This window comes from Dipodomys merriami, unplaced genomic scaffold, assembly GCF_024711535.1.
Source record: "Dipodomys merriami isolate MVZ:Mamm:240054 unplaced genomic scaffold, mDipMer1.0.p SCAF_27, whole genome shotgun sequence".
Classification (NCBI taxonomy): Eukaryota; Metazoa; Chordata; class Mammalia; order Rodentia; family Heteromyidae; genus Dipodomys; species Dipodomys merriami.
The window spans coordinates 6,254,571-6,273,563 of NW_027204159.1; the positions used below are offsets into that span (position 1 = coordinate 6,254,571).

Here is an 18,993-nt window from a genome sequence, read left to right on the forward strand (position 1 = left end):
GAAGTTACCACCATCACTAATATACACTCTCTCTGAACAGTACCTAATTCCCACACCACTGTGTCAAAACTTTGGGCTTCTATTCAGCTACATTTTTCATTGTTTATAATACCTGGGAGGGCTGGGAATGTGGCTTAGTGGTAGAGTCTTGCCTAGCATGCACAAAGCCCTGGGTTCAATTCCTCAGTTCTACATACACAGAAAAAGCTGGAAGTGGAACTGTGGCTCAAGTGATAGAGTGCTAGCCTTGAGCAAAAGAAGCTCAAGGACAGTGTCCAGCCCTGAGTTCAAGCCCCAAGACTGGCAAGAAAAACAACAACACAAAAATGAACAAGCAAACAAAAAACACTTGGTAAAGAAGAGTAAATACCCAGCATATCCTGAGCAGAGGCTTCAGAAACACTCTAAAAGAGAAAAGTAAAGGAATAGGAACAAATATTTCTCCCTGATAATTTGTATCTACAGACCACATGGATGGCTTTGCTTTTCTAAAAAGATTATAGGGGTTGGAGGTATGGTTCAAGTGGTAGAATGCTAGCTAACAGAGAAAGTTGAGCAAGCAAGAAGCCCAGATTTCAAATCCCAGTAACAGCAACAGAATAGAAAGATACAAGCAACAAAACAGTAAGCTCCCCTTCTGATAATCTACAGTCTATAATAGGAAAGTAACTTCCCTTGGTGTACAAAACCAAAGTTCCAAACTAACCAGTTCCTAACTCAATATTCCTAAACCAAGGGAAAAATAAGACCTGCTGAGTGCCAGTGACTCATACCTGTAATCCTAGCTAACTCAGGAGGCTGAGAACTGAGCTTCATGGTTTGAAGCAGCTGGGACAGGAAACGTGCATGAGACTCTTATCTCCAATTAAGCACCAAAAACTGAAAATAAAAAAGTCAGAAGTAGAGCTGTGGCTCAAGTAATAGAGCACTAACCTTGAACAGAAAAGCTGACACAGCACCCAGGCCTTGAGTTCAAGAGCAAGGACCAGCACGCACGCACACACGCGCGCACACACACACACAAATTTTTTAAAAATCTTAATTAGATGTTAGAAAAACATCATAAAAATGTTGGGGATAGTGAAAGGTTAGTAGGTGCCATAACAATATTTGACTATTTCTTGTTTGATACAAATATAGGTTTATCTGCAGAGATGGGGGAAGAAAGAAGATCCTTCCCAGTTTAGGGTAAATTTAAGGAAGGAAGACAAATGTTTTTTTCACAATATAAAGTAGATTATTCAAACTGTGAAAATTGCCAAAATTTGTCCATGCTGTTTTGTGGAACTGTGAGTATCACCTGACTAAAGATTGTGATAGACCAGCTAGATAACATTTTTGTCAGGTATGTCAAAATGACAGATATGTCCAAATGACTTGTTCTCCAAAGTCCCTTTCTGACTTATAACTTCAAAATTTGTTAAGCTAATAAAATTCCAAAGTTGGGTCAACTCAATTTTTTATTATTTCCAAATATTTATGTATTTCGGAACAGGGGTCCACAAATTACCTATGAACCATCAAATATTTTAATATTTGTCAGCTATTTATCCCAACTTTTCAACTTTGTCACTGGTGCAAGAAAGCAATTATAGATGCTAAACAAATGAGTATTTGTTACAATATTTATGGTCATTAAAATCTTAGTTTCATGTAATTTTCATGAGTCATGAAATCATTTATATATATATATATATATATATATAAACCAAGTCTTACAGGCCATATCAAAACATGTAGCAATCCCAATATGCAGGTCATAATCTACTAGTCCTCACAGCTGAATTCTATAAAGCCTTCAAAGGAGAATTTACTCCAATACTCCTCAAACTCTTTAATGAAATTGAAAGTGAAAGATCACTATCAAACTCATTCTATGAGGCCAGCATAACCCTCATCCCAAAACCAAATAGGGGCCCATCAAAGAAAGAGAATTATAGACCCATTTCTTTAATGAACATCGATGCAAAACTTCTCAATAAAATTCTGGCCAGCCAACTTCAACAAATAATCAAAAAACTCATACACTATGATCAAAGGAGATTCATTCCAGGAATGCAAAGCTGGTTCAATATACACAAGTCAACACATCAATAGGAGCAAGGACAAGAACCACATGATTATTTCAACAGACGCAGAAAAAGCATTTGACAAGATCCAACACAAGATCCTTTATGGTGAAAGATCTGGAGAAACTAGGAATCCATGGATCATTTCTCAATATAATAAAGGCTGTAAATGACAACCCTACAGCTATCATTATACATAATGATAAAAAGTTAAAACTAAAACCAGGAACAAGACAAGGATGTCCACTCTCTCCAGTCCCCTTCAATATAGTATTGGAATTCCTAACCAGAGCAGTAAGGCAAGAGCCAAACATAAAGGGGATCCAAATAGGGAAAGAAGAAATGAAGCTCTCCCTTTTTACAGATGACATGATCCTGTATTTAAAGAACCCCACAGACTTCACTCCCAAGTTATTCGAGCTGATCCAAAATTTTGGCAAAGTAGCAGGGTATAAAATTAACCCACAAAAATCAGTGGTTTTCTGTATGCCAACAATGAGAAGAACAAGGCTAAAATCAGAAAAGCAGCTCCTTTTGTAATAGCCTCAAAAAAAAAACCCTACAAATTAAATTAACCAAAGGTAAAGGACCTCTAGGATGAAAACTTTTAAAAACCTGAAAAAGTAAATTAAAGCAGATTTAAGGAAGTAGAAAAACTTCTCATGCTCCTGGATTGAGAAGATTAACATCATGAAAACAGCAATACTGCCAAAAGTTATCTAAAATTCAGTGCACTACCCATCAATATCCCAACATTCTTTAATGAAATAGAAGAAGCAATCTAAAATTTCATATGGAATAATAGAAGACCCCAAAGAGCAAAAACAATTCTTAGCAGGAAAAACAATGCTGGAGGAATATCAATACAAAACTTTAAACTCTATTATAAAGCCATAGTTATTTATAAAAAACAGCTTGGTACTGGTATACGAACAGGCCTGAGGATTGATAGAATAGAACTGAAGACCCAGAAATCATCCCACAGACCTATGGCCACCTAATCTTCGATAAGATAAGGGAGCCAAATCATCAGATGTAAAAAAGATAGCCTCTTCCACAAATGGTGCTGGCAGAATGAACTATATATATGTAGAAAACTGAAGTTAGATCCTTATATATATCACCCTGCACCATAATCAACTCCAAATGGATCAAAAACCTTGAGATAAGAGCAGATACCCTGAAATTCTTACAGGAAGGGATAAGGGATATACTAAGGCTCCTTAGCACAGGTTGAAATTTCCTAAATAAGACCCAGAAATGCAACAAATCAAAGAAAGCCTGGATAAATAGACTTGCATTAAACTACAGCGCTTCTGCATGGCAAAGGACATAGCTAGTAAGACAAATAGAAAACCCACAGATTGGGAGAAGATCTTTACTAGCTATACAACAGATAAGGGCCTCATATCAAACATATACCTCGAGCTCAAAAAATTAAATGCCCCAATAACAAGTTCTTAGAAAATACCCCATTAATAAGAGGGCTAAATAAGTACAAAGAGACTTGTCTAGAGAGGAAATAAGAATAGTCAATAGACACATGAAGAAATGTTCAACATCTCTGGCCATAAAAAAAAAGCAAATCAAAACAACATTGAGATTCCACCTCACCCATGTTAGAATGGCCATTATCAAGAAAACAAATAATAACAAATCCTGGTGGGGATGTGGTCAAAAGGGAACACTACTATACTGTTAGTGGGAATGTAAAATGGTTCAACCACTCTAGAAAGCAGTATGGAGGTTCCTCAAAAAAAAAAAAAAAACTAAACATAGAGCTCTCCTATGATCCAACAATTCCACTACTGGGCATTTACCCAAATGATCACAAACAAAACCACACTAAAGCTACCAATACAATTTTGTTCACTGCAGCATTATTTACTATAGTTAAGATATGGAACCAATCCAGATGCCCCTTAGTAGATGAACTGATCAAGAAAATGTGATATATACATACACAATGGAATTCTATGCTTCCATCAGAAAGATTTCCCATAAGGAAATGGAAAGACTTGGGAAAAAAATCATATTAAGTGAAGTAAGCCAGACCCAGAGAAACATAGGCTCCCTGGTTCCTCCATTTGTAGTAATTAGTATATATCTAGGATAGTCCTGGCAGAGGATCACAACAGCTCAATAGCTATGTATATATGACCATCTAAAATGATGCTAATCCAAATGAACGCCAAGATATGGAAACAAGAGGTGTTTTTTTTTTAATGTACTGTGTAAAGTTATTTTGTTTTTCTTTTGGTTCCCCCCCCCCTTGGTTTATCCCCCTGTTGTCACTGTCTTTGATTTTGGTACGCGGTATCTTATATATATAGTTATCTGATTTGGGGGAGGGAAGGGGAATCACAAAATGGTGAAACAAAGGACAAAAGGTGAACCAATGCAACAGCAATACTACAAAGACACTATGTTGGAAATTAACTTTACAACTTAGGGGGGAGAGGGAAATGGAGGGAGGAAGTGGGAGAAAACAAGGGGGGTTAACAACAACAAAAAAGTATACTCATTACCTTACTTGTGTAACTGTAATCCCTCTGCATATCACCTTTACAATAAATTAAAATTTGCTGGTCCATGTGTTAGAAACTTTATGGCTGATATTTATAGTGAGCTTCTAAACTCTACAATTCTGGCAATCCCTGTCACCCCATACCTCAATCTCCCTCCCTCCCTTTTATTCAGGAAATGACAAGAAAAGAAAACCTAGCCAGGTACCAGTGGTTCACACCTGTAATCCTAGCTACTCCAGAGGAGGCTGAGATCCGAGGAACCAGCCCAGGCAAAAAGGTCTGGAAGACTATTATCTTGAATTAAAGTACTAAAAGTCAGAAATGGAGCTATGGCTCAAGTGGCAGGGCACTAGCCTTAAGCACAAAAGCTCAGAGGCAGCCCACAGGCCCTGAGTTCAAGCCCTAGGATCAACACACACACACACGCACGCACGCACGCACACGCGCGCAAGAAAACTCGTTAAGGTAATGGACAGAAAAATAGAGACTGTTAATTCTCTAAAATCAAATAAACAACTTGCTATTAAAAAGCAAGGCATTCTCTGTTAGCGAATGAAGTAGCTGCTATTTGTATACTATAAGAAAGTCTTAATACTGACTAACAAGAGGAAAAGTTAGTCTGAATTACTTTAAAATGCAATTTTATTGTTCACCAAGGAAGTATTACTGCAAAGCAGAAGGCCTAACAGGCCTGTTTTAATGAATAGATGACTCATCTGTAATCAGTACATTAATTGTTGGGATTCAAATGGGTGCTCTTAAAGTACTGGGAAAATAGCTTCATTTTTAAAACAGGTTAAGCATTCCCCCTACAGCCTTTCTTTTTTTCTTTTTTGTCGGTCATGGGCCTGAACTCTGGGCCTGGGTGCTATCCCTCAGCTCTTCAGCTCAAGGCTAGCACTCTACTACTTGAGCCACAGTGCCACTTCCAGCTTTCTCTGTTTATGTGGTACTGAGAAATCGAACCCAGGGCCTCGTGCATGCAAGGCAAGCACTCCACCACTGAGCCATCTTCCCAGCCCCCCTAAAGCCTTTTTTTTGAAGTATCAATTTGCTTTGCAAACTGTTTCTTCCCAAAGATTGTATATGTAAACTTCCCTAAAACCCTGACAAATTCACAACAAATTCAATGCTATTAAAATTTCAAATTAAAAAAAGGCCATATCAATTTGGCTAATACTTTCAATATTCAAATTTCAAATCTATACCATCATTTAGCCTCCCAATCACTATGGTCTACACTCTACCTTTTGCCTTTTTTTAACCCTTTCAAATTATTTCGGAACTTGTCTTCTTCATATTGGAGTTTCACCTCTCTTGCTCCAGTCTGTAGATTCAGCCGTACATGGGATCCTGCAGGAACAGCCTGACCTAAAAGCCAAGAAAAGGAAAGGTTTATGAGGTACTGGGTCCATGGAAGGACACTGGGATTGAAAGTCTGGCTAACATGCACACAGGACTGACTAGTTCATGAAGACGGATTGCTGTGTTCAGTTGCCTCCTCCATCCAGCCCCCTCTCTCCCTCTAACCCACACATCCCACTCACATATACTACTTTCACTAACCTATAAGTGAATCAGTGATGGGCTGATGCAAAGCAGGCAGGATGATCTATACTTGAATCTATAGATGATTGTCTGATTATTATAACTTTAGTATTTAAGCTATTGTTTTCTTTAAATTTAGCTAATAAGCTTTTTATGTGTAAGAGACAAATAGTGGACATCTACTCTGTTCTTAGGATATAGTTATTGTTTCCCCCGTGACATCCTTCCTACACACACATTCCATACACAGTCCCACAGAATCTCAGGCAGCCTGACACTCTAATCTTTTTAACCAAGCTCTTTCTAAATTAGCTGTCTCCTCAGGCACTGTATCCCCTTTTAGATATTTCCAGCCCTTATGTCAGAGTTTGGCACATAAAACTTATACCACCTAACTTTAAGAGAAGGAAGAAAGAAGCAACTAGAAGGCAACAAGACATAGCAAGCCAAGGAATCAGGGAACAGAACCAAGAGAAACTGATGCCAACAAAAGAGGCTAATCCATTAGCTGGGAAAACAAGTGTGAATGTACGGTCTATTCATATGCATTGCACCAAATTACCCAAAGATAGTAAAAAAAAAGCAACTATTCAAGATCACATACTACAAGTGGAATGTTATACCCATTCATTCACAGAAATAATATTTACCAGGCCATGATTGTAGATGCTAGGAACATAAAGATGAACATTAATGGCTATAGGGATAGAGCAGTTAAGGAAGGAGCTTAGTAGATGAAATTTCGAAGCAAAGATGGTACTTCCAATACTTCAACCTTGACTCTTTCTCCTGCCAGAGGATGGTGTTGACTTACTACGTCTGATTCAAGAACCCAAAATTATGACAATCTGAACATTTTCCTACCAGGGAAACACACCGTACAACTTCTCTCAGAATGGCCAGGTAAGCATAAAAGGATAGATAAGGATGTAGCAAGAACTTGATAATTTTCTCAATTCTGGAAACCATTAACAGAATCTCAAAACCCCAGCCACTTTCCTTCCAACCAAGCAGCCAGGGAAACACAAGACTACAACATGCCACTTCTGTTGTGCTGGTCCCATTATAACAGAGAGCTGCATACCTCTGGCTAAAATACAACAGCCTACATAAGGATATTGTGTAATGATCTCCTAGTTCCAGCCAACATGCTTTAAGGTTAAAAAAAAGTATGTTCAGAGTAGAGAAATTTCTCCCTGGTAACGCTTCATTTATAAGATTAGGTTGGGAAGTTCAATGAGGCAAAAAGTGAGACCTAGATGGGGGATAAAAAGGAATCCCTAATAGAAGCAGCCCCATGTGTACCAAAACTGACAAACCACTAGAGTGAAGTAGCAGACCAGGCAGACAGAATTTGAGAGGCTGTGGGGGTTCCTGGCTTGATGTATCATCAGGAAGCCTGGTTTATTTTCTTTTTTTTTTTTTTTTTGGTCGGTCTTGAGGCTTGAACTCTGGGCTTGGGCACTGTCCCTCAGCTCTTCAGATAAAGGCAAGCGTTCTACCGCTTGAGCCACAGAGCCACTTCCGGTTTTCTAGTGGTTTTATTGGAGATAAGTGTCTCACGGACTTTCCTGCCCGGGCTGGTTTTGAACCGTGATCCTTAGATCTCGGCCTCCTGAGTAGCTAGGATTACAGGAGTGAGCCACTGGTGGTGCCTCCAGGAGGCCAAGATCTGAGGATCATGGTTCAAAGCCAGCCCGGTTCAAAGCCAGCCGGGCAGGAAAGTCACTGAAACTCTTATCTCCAATAAGCCACCAGAAAACTGGACATGACACTGTAGCTCAAGTGATAGAGCACTAGCCTTGAGCTGAAGAGCTGAAGGACAGAGCTCAGTGCCAGAAAACTGGACGTGACACTGTAGCTCAAGTGATAGAGCACTAGCCTTGAGCTGAAGAGCTGAAGGACAGAGCTCAGTGCCAGAGTTCAAGCCCCATGACTGACAAAAAAAAAAAAAAAAGTGTTATGGGGCAGGGGAGGATGGGAAGGGATGGGATGGGAAGGGCAAACAAAGGAGGAGGCTACAATGCTTGATGAGAAATGTACTCATTATCTTGCGCATGTAATTGTAACCCCTCTGTACAGTATTTTCACAATAAAAAAAAAATAAAACCAACAGTTGAAGAAGATAGTTCTGAGGTAAGACTGAATAAGGCAAGAATAAGGGGATGGGGTGAGGGGGAGGGGGGAGATGGCACCATTTCTCTTATTCCTTTGATTATGGGACAAAAGGTAACTTTTTCACACAGCTAGTGCTCTACCATTTGAGGTATGACTGCAGTTCCAGCTTTTTGCTGGTTAATTGGAAATAACAATCTCTCAGATTTATCTACCCAGGCTAACTATAAACCTCAATCCTCAGATCTCAGCCTCTTGAGTAGTTATGATTACAAGCATCTGGGTGACAGGTAAGTTCTTTAAATCTGGGAAGGGAAAAGGCTACCTCACCCAATCAAGACAACAGTAACAACAACAACAACAAAAAGTAACAAAACAGTACAGACCCTTCTTGGCTGAATGCTAGCCAGATTATCCTTGATCTACCAGTCTACATTACCATCTCCCCACTTATATCTCCAAAACCTATAGATTTTTTCCCTGCTTTATCTCTTGGACTTAAACCCTGATCAGTGAGGTTCCTTAGTATCTCATCTTTCCTACTTCTTTAGCTTTGTCCACCATTTACTCTCACACTCTATTTCCCACTCTATGGAAGGAACACACTTCCTCCTGACAGGGAGCTATTTTACTGTTTCTTTTGTCCAGAATGTTCTTTCTAACTGTAGCCTCACTTCTTCACCCTTCCAAATTCAGATAAAGGTCATTTCCTCTGTGTAGCATTCTGTTTCCTCAGACTAGTTCTATTGACCTCAAAGGTTTTCACAGCAGCATGAATCCTTTCTTTGTGGCACTTACATAATCAGTAGTTCTGTGTTAGTTTTAAATTCTTATCTGATTATACAGGCTGCTGGTAGCTCACACCTGTAAGTAATCCTAATACTCAGAAGTCTGAGATTAGGTTAATGGCTTTGAAGCCCAGACAGAAAAGTCCATGAGACTCCACACCACCTCCAAAATAAACAGAAGAGGGGAAAAAAAAAAAAAAAAAAGGCTGAAGCCGGGCGCCGGTGGCTCACTCCTGTAACCCTAGCAACTCAGGAGGCTAAGATCTGAGGATCACAGTTCAAAGCCAGCCTGGGCACAAAAATCCATGAGACACTTGTCTCCAATAAACCACTCAGAAAACAGAAAATGGTGCTGTGCTCAAGTGGTAGGGCACTAGCCTTGAGCTGAACAGCTTAAGGACAGTGCCCAAGGCCCAGAGTTCAAGCCCCATGACGAACAACAAAAAAAGGGGATAGGGACTGAAGATGTGGTTCAAATGATAGCCAGAAGAGCAAAGCAATCTGAGTGAGCTCTAGGCTTTCATTTCAAACTCCAGTATCACCAATTAATTTATTTGATTAATTGTTCACTATTTTATCCCCATGGAGTGGAAATCTTGGCTGATCTGCCAAGTATTTAGAAGGTCAGGTAGACTGATAATAATCAGGGTTTGCAGGTTGTTTTGGGTTTTTTTTTTTTTGCTTGTTTTATTAGTAAAAACAGTACTAACGTTTATAATAAAACTAGTCTCAGCCAGGCACCAGTGTCTCATGCCTGTAATTGTAGCTATTCCAGAAGCTGAGATCTGAGGATCAAGGTTCAAAGACAGACTGGGCAGGAAAGACCATGAGACTCTCATCTCCAGTTAACCACTCAAAAACTAGAAGTGGCTGGGGGCTGGGAAGGTGGCTCAGTGGTAGAGCACTTGCCTTGCATGCTCGAGGCCCTGGGTTCGATTCCTCAGCACCACATAAGAAAAAAGCCGGAAGTGGAGCTGTGGCTCAAGTGGTAGAGTGCTAGCCTTGAGCGGAAGAGCTGAGGGACAGCGCCCAGGCCCAGAGTTCAGGCCCCACGACCGGACCCAAAAACAAAACAAAACAAAACAACAAAAAAAAAAAAAACTGGAAGTGGCACTGTGGCTCAAAACGGTATAGTGCTAGCTTTGAAAAAACTCAAGGACAGTACCCAGTTCCTGAGTTCAAGCCTGAAGACCAAAAAACAACCAACAACAACAACAACAAAACCCTACTTTCTTCAATTTTCTGATTTTTGATCAACATTAGACAGAGGGGAAAAAAGCCTATGAGTTTATGAATTTCAGATCTAGCAGATTAGATTATGCTAAGCTGGCCAAGGAAAAGACTCAGTTCTTGTGTGAATCATTATTTTATTTGGAGAAAATTACAAAATTGCTCTTTACACATTAGCCACCACAGGGAGCAAGAGGACCTACAATAGTATTAACTCAAACTACAGGTTACAATCACTTAAAATATGTGAAACCAATCATGGCAGCCACAGTGGCAGAAACAACAGAAAAGAGTATTTCAAATGTTTCCACCCCATTGGGAAAAAGACCAAAATGGAGATCATGTGATCTGACCTGCATCTTGCAGTTTCTGTGAATGAAGAAAAAGTAACAGAACACTAGGGAAGAGCAAAACAAAGGCAAAGCAAAGTCATGAGATACAGACACCAAAGGTGAGGGGTTGAGGACAGCAAAGGCAAACAATCCTGCAAAGCTTACAATAGCTGCTTCAAACTACTGACCCTTTGTGGGCAGATTCCAAGGCTTATTACCACTGCCTGCAGAAATTTTATTTTCCTTTCGGTGTGGGGGAATGAGGTTTGAACTCAGAGTCTTGGCACTTGCTAGGCAAGCACTCTGGCTCAGCTCTTCATTTTAAATAAGGTCACCACATTCTTGAGTTTTTACTCCCATTTCAACTGTCACTGACTTCAATCACAGGCCAGGACCCAGATGATTCTCCCATCAATTTTCTTCCTCCCTATTTGTTACATTGTTTGTACTATGTGACCTTGGAGGTTCTTCTACTAGGTAAGAGTGCACTTTTCCTTTCTCTGAACATGGAATTTGGCTTGAGTGTTAATTTGGCCAGTGAGATACCTGCAAATGTATCACAAAAAGATGTCTGGAATATGCTCTTGTGGTTGGCTTGGCTCTTGGTACTGTCTTTACCATGAGAACTTGCTACTGACCTGAACCCAAATTACAAGAATTGGGCCACATCCATGATCACTGTAGTTGCTCTCCAGAAATGTGAATAAATAAATGGCCTTCTTTTAAATTTTTTTACTTTGAACTACCTTTAAAGTTACACAAAATTTGCAAGGAAGAGGGAAATGCCATATATCCCAAATACCTTTTCCTAATAAATCTTACATAGTATAATTAACAATACTAACCAACTTGTTTATTTTTTGGTCGGTAGTGGGGCCTGGATGCTGTCCCTCAGCTCTTTAGCTCCAGGCTAGCGTTCTACCACTTGAGCCACAGCACCACTTCCAGCTTTTTCTGCTTATGTGGTTCTGAGGAATTGAACCCAGGCCTCATGCATGCAAGGCAAGCACTCTACCACTGAACCACCTTCCCAGCCTCTTACCAGTACTTTCACTAATGTCTGTTTTTATTCCAAGGTCTAACATGGCCTTCCCCCCCCCCCCCCCCGCTTTTCTATTTTTCTGTAAACTAAAACAGTTTCAGTCTTTCCTTGTCATTTGTTACCCAGGTACCCTTGAGAAATTCTGATCAATTATTCAGAACAGTCTTTTCATTATGATACTCTAGTTATCCCTGGCAGAAGCAACACAAAAATTATACATGTCCTATCATTCCACAGAGTTTGTGTTTTTAATATGCATTATTATTACTAGTAATTCTGGCCTGGAAATGCAAATGTTGGGAATCCTACTAAAGCTTTCCACTGTAATAAAAACCATGGGAAATTACCAAGGTATAGAAAATGCAAAACACATTTAGATAATCCCATGCACCACAAAAAATATATATGTGAAAAAAATTAACAATAAATTTTAATCATAGAGCTACCATATATAAACCCAGCAATTTCATACCTGAGTGTATGTCCAAGAGAAGTATTCACAACAGCATTATTTATAACAACTGAAATGTAGAAATAACTCAAAGGGCTAGCAATTGATCAATGAATAAACAAAATGTGGTGTATCCATATAATGAACTACTAGTCAGCTATGAAAAGAAATGAAGGATGGCAGAGGCATGATTATGATCAAGCAGCACTGAATACATTAATGGACTTTCTTAAATGAAGAAATAAAAAAATACTTAATCATTACCTGATATAGATGAATCTTGAAAATAATATGTTAAGTGAAAGAAAAAAAAGCCAAATATCATATGATTCCTTTTATATGAGCCATTCAGAACAGAAAAATCCAGAGCCAGAAGATTGGTAGTCATTAGGGGTTGGGGGAAAGAAAGGAATGGGGAGTGACTTTTAATGAATATAGGATATCTTCTGAGGGTGATAAAATGTTCTGGAATTGGATAGTGCTCACAGACAACATTGTGATATTGTGATGATTTGTTTAAATTATGGGAAAAATATTTCAAGATTACATGAATCACTTTGTCTTAATCTTTGTACATCATTAAGATTATGATCTGCAATAACCACTTGTAATACTGAGATTTTCTATTTCTAATGGTATTTTACTTCTATTTCCCTAATTCCTTACAAACTTACTAATTTACACAAGAAAAAAGGTCACTCTTCCATATTATTTATTTATATTAGCATGGACTGATATTTTTGGGGGGAGGGGGTCCGGTCGTGGAGCCTGAACTCTGGGCCTGGGTGCTGTCCCTCAGCTCTTCAGCTCATGGCTAGCGCTCTACCACTTGAGCCACAGCGCCACTTTTTTCTTTTTGCTTATGTGGTGCTGAGGGCCTCAGGCATGCAAGGCAAGCGTTCTACCACTGAGCCACCTTCCCAGCCCTGGACTGATATTTTATTCTATTGAATATAATTTATTTTTTGGTTGGTTGTGGAGCTTGAACTCAGGGCCTGGGCACTGTCCCTAAGATCTTTTGTTCAAGGCCAATGTTCTACCACTTGAAGCCATGGTGCCACTTCCAGTTTTTGTTTTTGTTTTTGTTTTTGTTTTGTGAGTGATTGGAGATAAGACTCTCATGGAATTTCCTGTCCGGGCTGGCTTTGAATTACAATCCTCAGATCTCAGCCTCCTGAATAGCTAGGATTTACAGATGTAAGTCATGAGCATCGGGATTCTATTGGTTATAATCTAACATGATTATTGTTTATTTTGTTTCTCAGATTTTTTCTTTTTTTTTATTAATTTTTTTTTGGGGGGGTCTGGTCGTGGGGCCTGAACTCTGGGCCTGGGCGTTGTCCCTCAGCTCCTCAGCTCAAGGCTAGTGCTCTACCCGCTGAGCCACAGTGCCACTTCCGGCTTTTTCTTTTTGCTTATGTGGTGCTGAGGAATCGAACCCAGGGCCTCAGGCATGCAAGGCAATCGCTCTACCACTGGGCCATCTTCCCAGCCTCTCTTTTTTATTTTTTTTATTGTGAAAATACCATACAAAGGGGTTACAATTACATGAGCAAGGTAGTGAGTACATTTCTTGTCAAGCATTGTTGCCTCCTCCTCTGTTTCCCCTTACCATCCCTTTCCATCTCCCTCTCCCTCCCCCCCCCGCCCCCCCTCCCCCCCTCCTCCTCACTCCTGCGCCAAAGTTGTAAAGTTCGTTTTTCCACATATCTCGGATTATTTCAACTTTAGCAATAAGGAGCTCCTTCAGATTCTTATACTTTCTTGACAAAAATCTTTCCTCTTCTCCATCATTTTCTTTTATTTAAAGTATTTCTCCTTTAATATTTTATCTCATAAGTTTCAGGCTTATCCTCAGCACTGGAATCAGACTTTTTGTTTTAAAAGTACTAAGGATTTGGGGCTGGGAAGGTGGCTCAGTGGTAGAGCGTTTGCCTTGCATGCATGAGGCCCTGGGTTCGAGTCCTCAGCACCACATAAGCAAAAAGAAAAAAAGCCAGAAGTGGCGCTGTGGCTCAAGTGGTAGAGTGCTAGCCTTGAGCTGAAGAGCTAAAGGATAGCGCCCAGGCCCAGAGTTCAGGCCCCACAACCGACCCAAAAAAAAAAAAAAAAGTACTAAGGATTGAAGTCAGAACCTTATACTTGCTAGGCAGGCATTCTACCACTAAGACATACCTCCAAGCCTTTTTTTGCCATTTAGTTTTGAGAAACGATATCCTTTCCTGCCCCTAAACTAGAACATGATCCATGTATTTTAGGCTTTTTGCTGGAGCTGAGATTATAGGTATGTAACATCATACCCAGCTTCTTTTCATTGAGATGGAATCTCAGGAAATTTTCTGCCTGGGCTGGCCAGGAACCTTGATTCTCCTCAGCCTCCCACACAGCTGAGATCTCAGCCTCCCACATAGCCGAGATGACCAACACAGGCGAACTTACTCAGCTATTAGTTGAGAAGGAGTCTCAACCTAAATACTTAGGATTTTTAGGTGTGAGCAATTGCACAGATTTAATGCTAGATATGTCCATTACCATTAGGGGGTCACTGCTTTTAGAATCTGAGTAGATAACACTAGATACCTTGTATACAAATGATGTTGCATGACATACACACGAACGTGTTCATTATTAAAGCTACAAGCTTATACTGACGCCACAGATTCCAATCTAACACAAAAGGATTCACATGTCTTTCTACTTTCCTTACAACTGTTTCTCCAAAAAGGGGAAACCTAGCTCCTATTATCTATAATATATTCACTAATTGTACAATTCTAGTATAGTAGTTTCAAAACTGTTAAACCATATCATCTCTATAATAAACACATTAACAAAACTAGATCACAGGATTTATGTAAAATTTATGTATAATTCTTTTGCCTTTGGCTTCACATAATTTGTTCAAGATACTGTTTCACAAAATCTTTTCTTCCCTACCTTTCAGCGTAGTTACTATTTTGTAGTAGTAGTTTATTTGTTGGTATTCCATTTTGTCACTTTCCTCCTCCATATCCTGGTTAGTTTACTGTTTATTTGGGGGCATATGAAGAATATGTGAACTATTACAATGGTTCTAAGAGTCAAAGCTATACAAAAAGAAATTACTATTGTTTTAGGCCACCATGTTTTGACATGTTTTGTTTATAGCAGCAATTCATTCCAATGGCCCTGAAGTAAGAACTTTAAGAACATCCATAAAATAATAGTTCTTTTATCTGAAATTTCAGTTTCTCTCTTATAGTGTTAAAATGTCCATTTGTAAAATGAGATAATGGTGATGATTAATGGTAGTTTTTTGTTTCTATGCTGAGGCCTTTAACTCAGCACAGTAAAAAGTTGGCTTTAGTTCTCTAGTTTTACTTTTGAAGATTTTCTGGTTCATGAAATACCATAATCTAGAAACTACCTCTTTGTTCTTCCTATCTATCTTATGCATTTGTAACTACTTTAAATCAGTGAACGTGATGCTATCTATAAGTTATATCTCCAAAAGTTGTTTTAAAATTTACTCACTCAGCTAGAACAGTAGCAGTTCCTTTTAAACCTCTTGAGTACCAATAGATGTCCAAAGTGAAAATAAATATTTATAGAAGGAAGGAGGGAGACCTAAACTTGGAGCCTAGAGAGAGCATAAAGAGGGCAATTCTACAAACAGGAAGACAAAATTAAATCTAGGAGTACCGAGGCAGAGACACCTTGGTAGAACAACACGTAAGGAAGAGGAATCCTACAGGTTGAGCAAACTCACATGATTGTAAAAGGATAAGTGAGGAGGGTCAATCTGTCAAACAACAGGGAATGAAAAGTGCTCCTTCAAAAAACATCCAGGATGGGGGTGGGAGGTGGAGAGGGGAAAGGATGGTATGGGGAAACAAAGAAGGAGGCAACAATGCTTGATAAGAAATGTACTCACTATCTTGCCCGTGTAATTGTATGATATTTTCACCAAAAAAACATAAACAAACACCCAGTAACCCCTCTGTACAGTATTTTCACAATAAAAAAATCCAAATATGAACATCTAAAAAACAAACAAATCCATAAATAGAATTCAGCTCACAGCCAACTTGTCATTGCTGGGAAAAACACATTTCACCTATTAATAACATTAAAATGCTGTCTAACTTGGACTTGATTCCCACACTTTCTAGTGCCCAGCAATTAGAAACTAGCCTCTCCTGAATTCACAGTGGCAAGGTTTTCCTAAGGTAGTACCCATGGTGATAACGCAGTGTATCCTGGCCACCTGTCTCAGCAGAGATAGCACTAACATGGATGCCCTGTGCTTATACCTGCCTTGGCCTCAGAGTAGTTTTGAGGCTTTGGGAAGCTATGGGATATGAGGTGTTCTGCCGGGAAGCTTCCTGTTCCAGGGACTTCTAGTCATATCTGAACACAATGGCAAAAAGCCAAAGGCTTCCCCAGCTGGCCTTGTACCCATGAGCCTTGGAACTCTGATACCCATTTTCAGATCTCTTTGAAAGCCAGGTGAATTTAATGGAATTTAATTTTATTTCAAATTGTTGTGCCCTTATTAAATGAAAAGATTTATTTTTTAAATTTAATTTTATTTTATTTGTGAACATACTGTACAGAGGGGTTACAATTACATGGGCAGGATAATGCGTACCTTACCAAGCATTGCAGCCTCCTCCTTTGTTTACCCTTCACATCCCTTCCCAGCCTCCCCCTCCCCCCAATCCCAATCCTTCTCCTTCCCCTCCTCCCCCCTCCAAATGAAAAGATTTATGATATCTGCTTTCCCTAATGTGCTACACTGTTGTGAAGAACAAATTAGAAAAGAACTATGTCAGTGTTCAGAAGGAAAAAAGTGCTTCAGGAAAACCAGCCCCTAAAACATCCCCAAAAGGCAAGATGAAAAGAAGACATTTGTTAAGTCCTGCAGTTATATCTCAAAGGTAAAATCACCCCATTATGCCATGTTTCTGATGAGCAGGGACCAATTACTCAGACCCACATCTCAGCCCCAACTCCAGGCACACAGGTGGCCTCCAGAAAGGTCTGTTCCATGCTAGCTCTTTTAGCCTCAGATTGAAAAAAATTGGAAGAATATGCCATAGAAAGCAATGCTACACTCCTCACTGGGCCACCAACCTCCTAACTAGGGCTGGACAAAACTGAGACATTACAGGCCTGGTTGCCATGACTACCACCATCCTATCCTTCTGCCTTTTTATTCAAAACTCCCAAATAAGCCTTGGCAAGATCCCTGCCTCACACAACGAGCATCTATCCTGTCTCTAAGGCAGGACTTGAACTGAACGAGTAACAAAAAATGTGCACAAACCTCTCAAAGGTGCTAAACACTGAACCAATGCTTAATGTTATTTTTAAGTTGAACCACACAAATGAAGGCTTTTAAAAGACAGTAAAATATATCATTCTAACATTGTAGTTTTATTTATGCATTTTTTAAGAAGAATGACAAACTGAGAAAAATAAAAATTTTCATCCAATTTTTTTTTACCAAGTCACACAAGGGCCTTAGAAAAATTCTGTGGCATGATTTTGAAGCAAAGGCAGAAATCTCTAAGTTGCCTCAAGTCCCTCAAAATAGTTATCCTGTCCCCCCAGAACTCGCCTACAAAAATCTCATAAGCTACAACCTAACCTCTGCCTCCTTCCCAGTCATCAAAGACAGATAATAGCTTGTCTCCAACCTCTACTCATAAAACTCACAAGAGCAATGGGTTCCAAGAACAAAAAGTACCTCACGGTTATTTAAATTTCCTATTCCAGTAGGAGACACACTCTGAACAGTCATCAGGACAGAGGCTTTAGTAGTATATTTGGACATGGTAAACCTCTCCATAATTGTCTGGCCTGTGAGCAATTACTAAGGACTGGGCAAAAGACTACTCTTTTTTAGGAATTCCTTATATGACAGCCTACTATATGTTCATATGCTGTACCACACAATGGGAAAGACAAGTGACAACCTAAGGATATCACTTAGGAGTTGTAGTAAAGTAAATGGGCAGAGGGGTAAGCACACGTAAAACCACAATTCCAGAGTCTGTTTTCCTAAAAGCAACGAATAACTCCAACTAAAGTAACTGGGGCTCAGAAAATAGAACTGGGAGACAGGAAGTTGAATGCCAATCAGCAAGCTGTTATAATTGTCCTGATCAGAAATAACAAACCTGAATTGAGGGAAATGAGTATGGAATGAGAAGACTGAAATAGCAGTAAGAGATAATGACATTTTGACTAAAACTACTAGGACTCCTGTCATGGCCCTTATCGTACTTCCCCCTACAAAAGCTATCAGGTCTTGCTGGGCACTGGTAGCTCACGCCTGTAATCTTTGCTTCTCATCAGGAGGCTGAGATCTAAGGATCATGGTTTGAAAAGTACTCTCATGGTTTGAAAAGTACTCTCATCTCCAAATAACCACCAAAGCCAGAAGTGGAGCTGTGGCCCAAGTGATAGAATTCTAGCCTTGAACAAAATTTTTAAAAAGCTCAGAGACAGTGTCAGGCCCTAAATTCAAGTTCCAGGACCAGCACCCCCCCCCCAAAAAAAAATCTTCAATGATGTGCAGTCAACTCCTAGTTGTAGAAGAGGCTATGATAGCACCAAATTTAATAAATCCTGGAGTGGATTAATGCAGAATGGGAAGAAGGAAGCCAAGAAACTACTTTTAATCAAAAGCTCATAACTATTCTTATCCCCTGTCGGATGATTGTTCCCCTCTCTAGCCTCAATATATCCATGTCCTTCCTTAGTTGAGAACACCAAGTAAGTGAGATTAACAAGTATAGCACAGCCCCTCAGATTCTTACTCAGAGTCCTTGTGTTTTACAACCATGCTCAGAATCTGGTTTTCAATAACAATGCTAGGACCCACCAGCTCTGCCACTTCTCTT

At 39.6% G+C, this 18,993-nt stretch overlaps 1 protein-coding gene across 2 annotated transcripts in view; it reads right to left on the reverse strand.

Annotated features, from left to right (window-relative positions):
- Positions 1 to 18,993, reverse strand: part of Sil1 (SIL1 nucleotide exchange factor) — a 264,404-nt gene that overhangs the window by 89,488 nt on the left and 155,923 nt on the right. For both annotated transcript variants that reach the window (XM_070036109.1, XM_070036110.1), the window contains one exon: positions 5,845 to 5,968. In XM_070036109.1, coding sequence (XP_069892210.1) covers positions 5,845 to 5,968 — 124 coding nt within the window. The remainder of the gene's footprint in view (positions 1 to 5,844; positions 5,969 to 18,993) is intronic.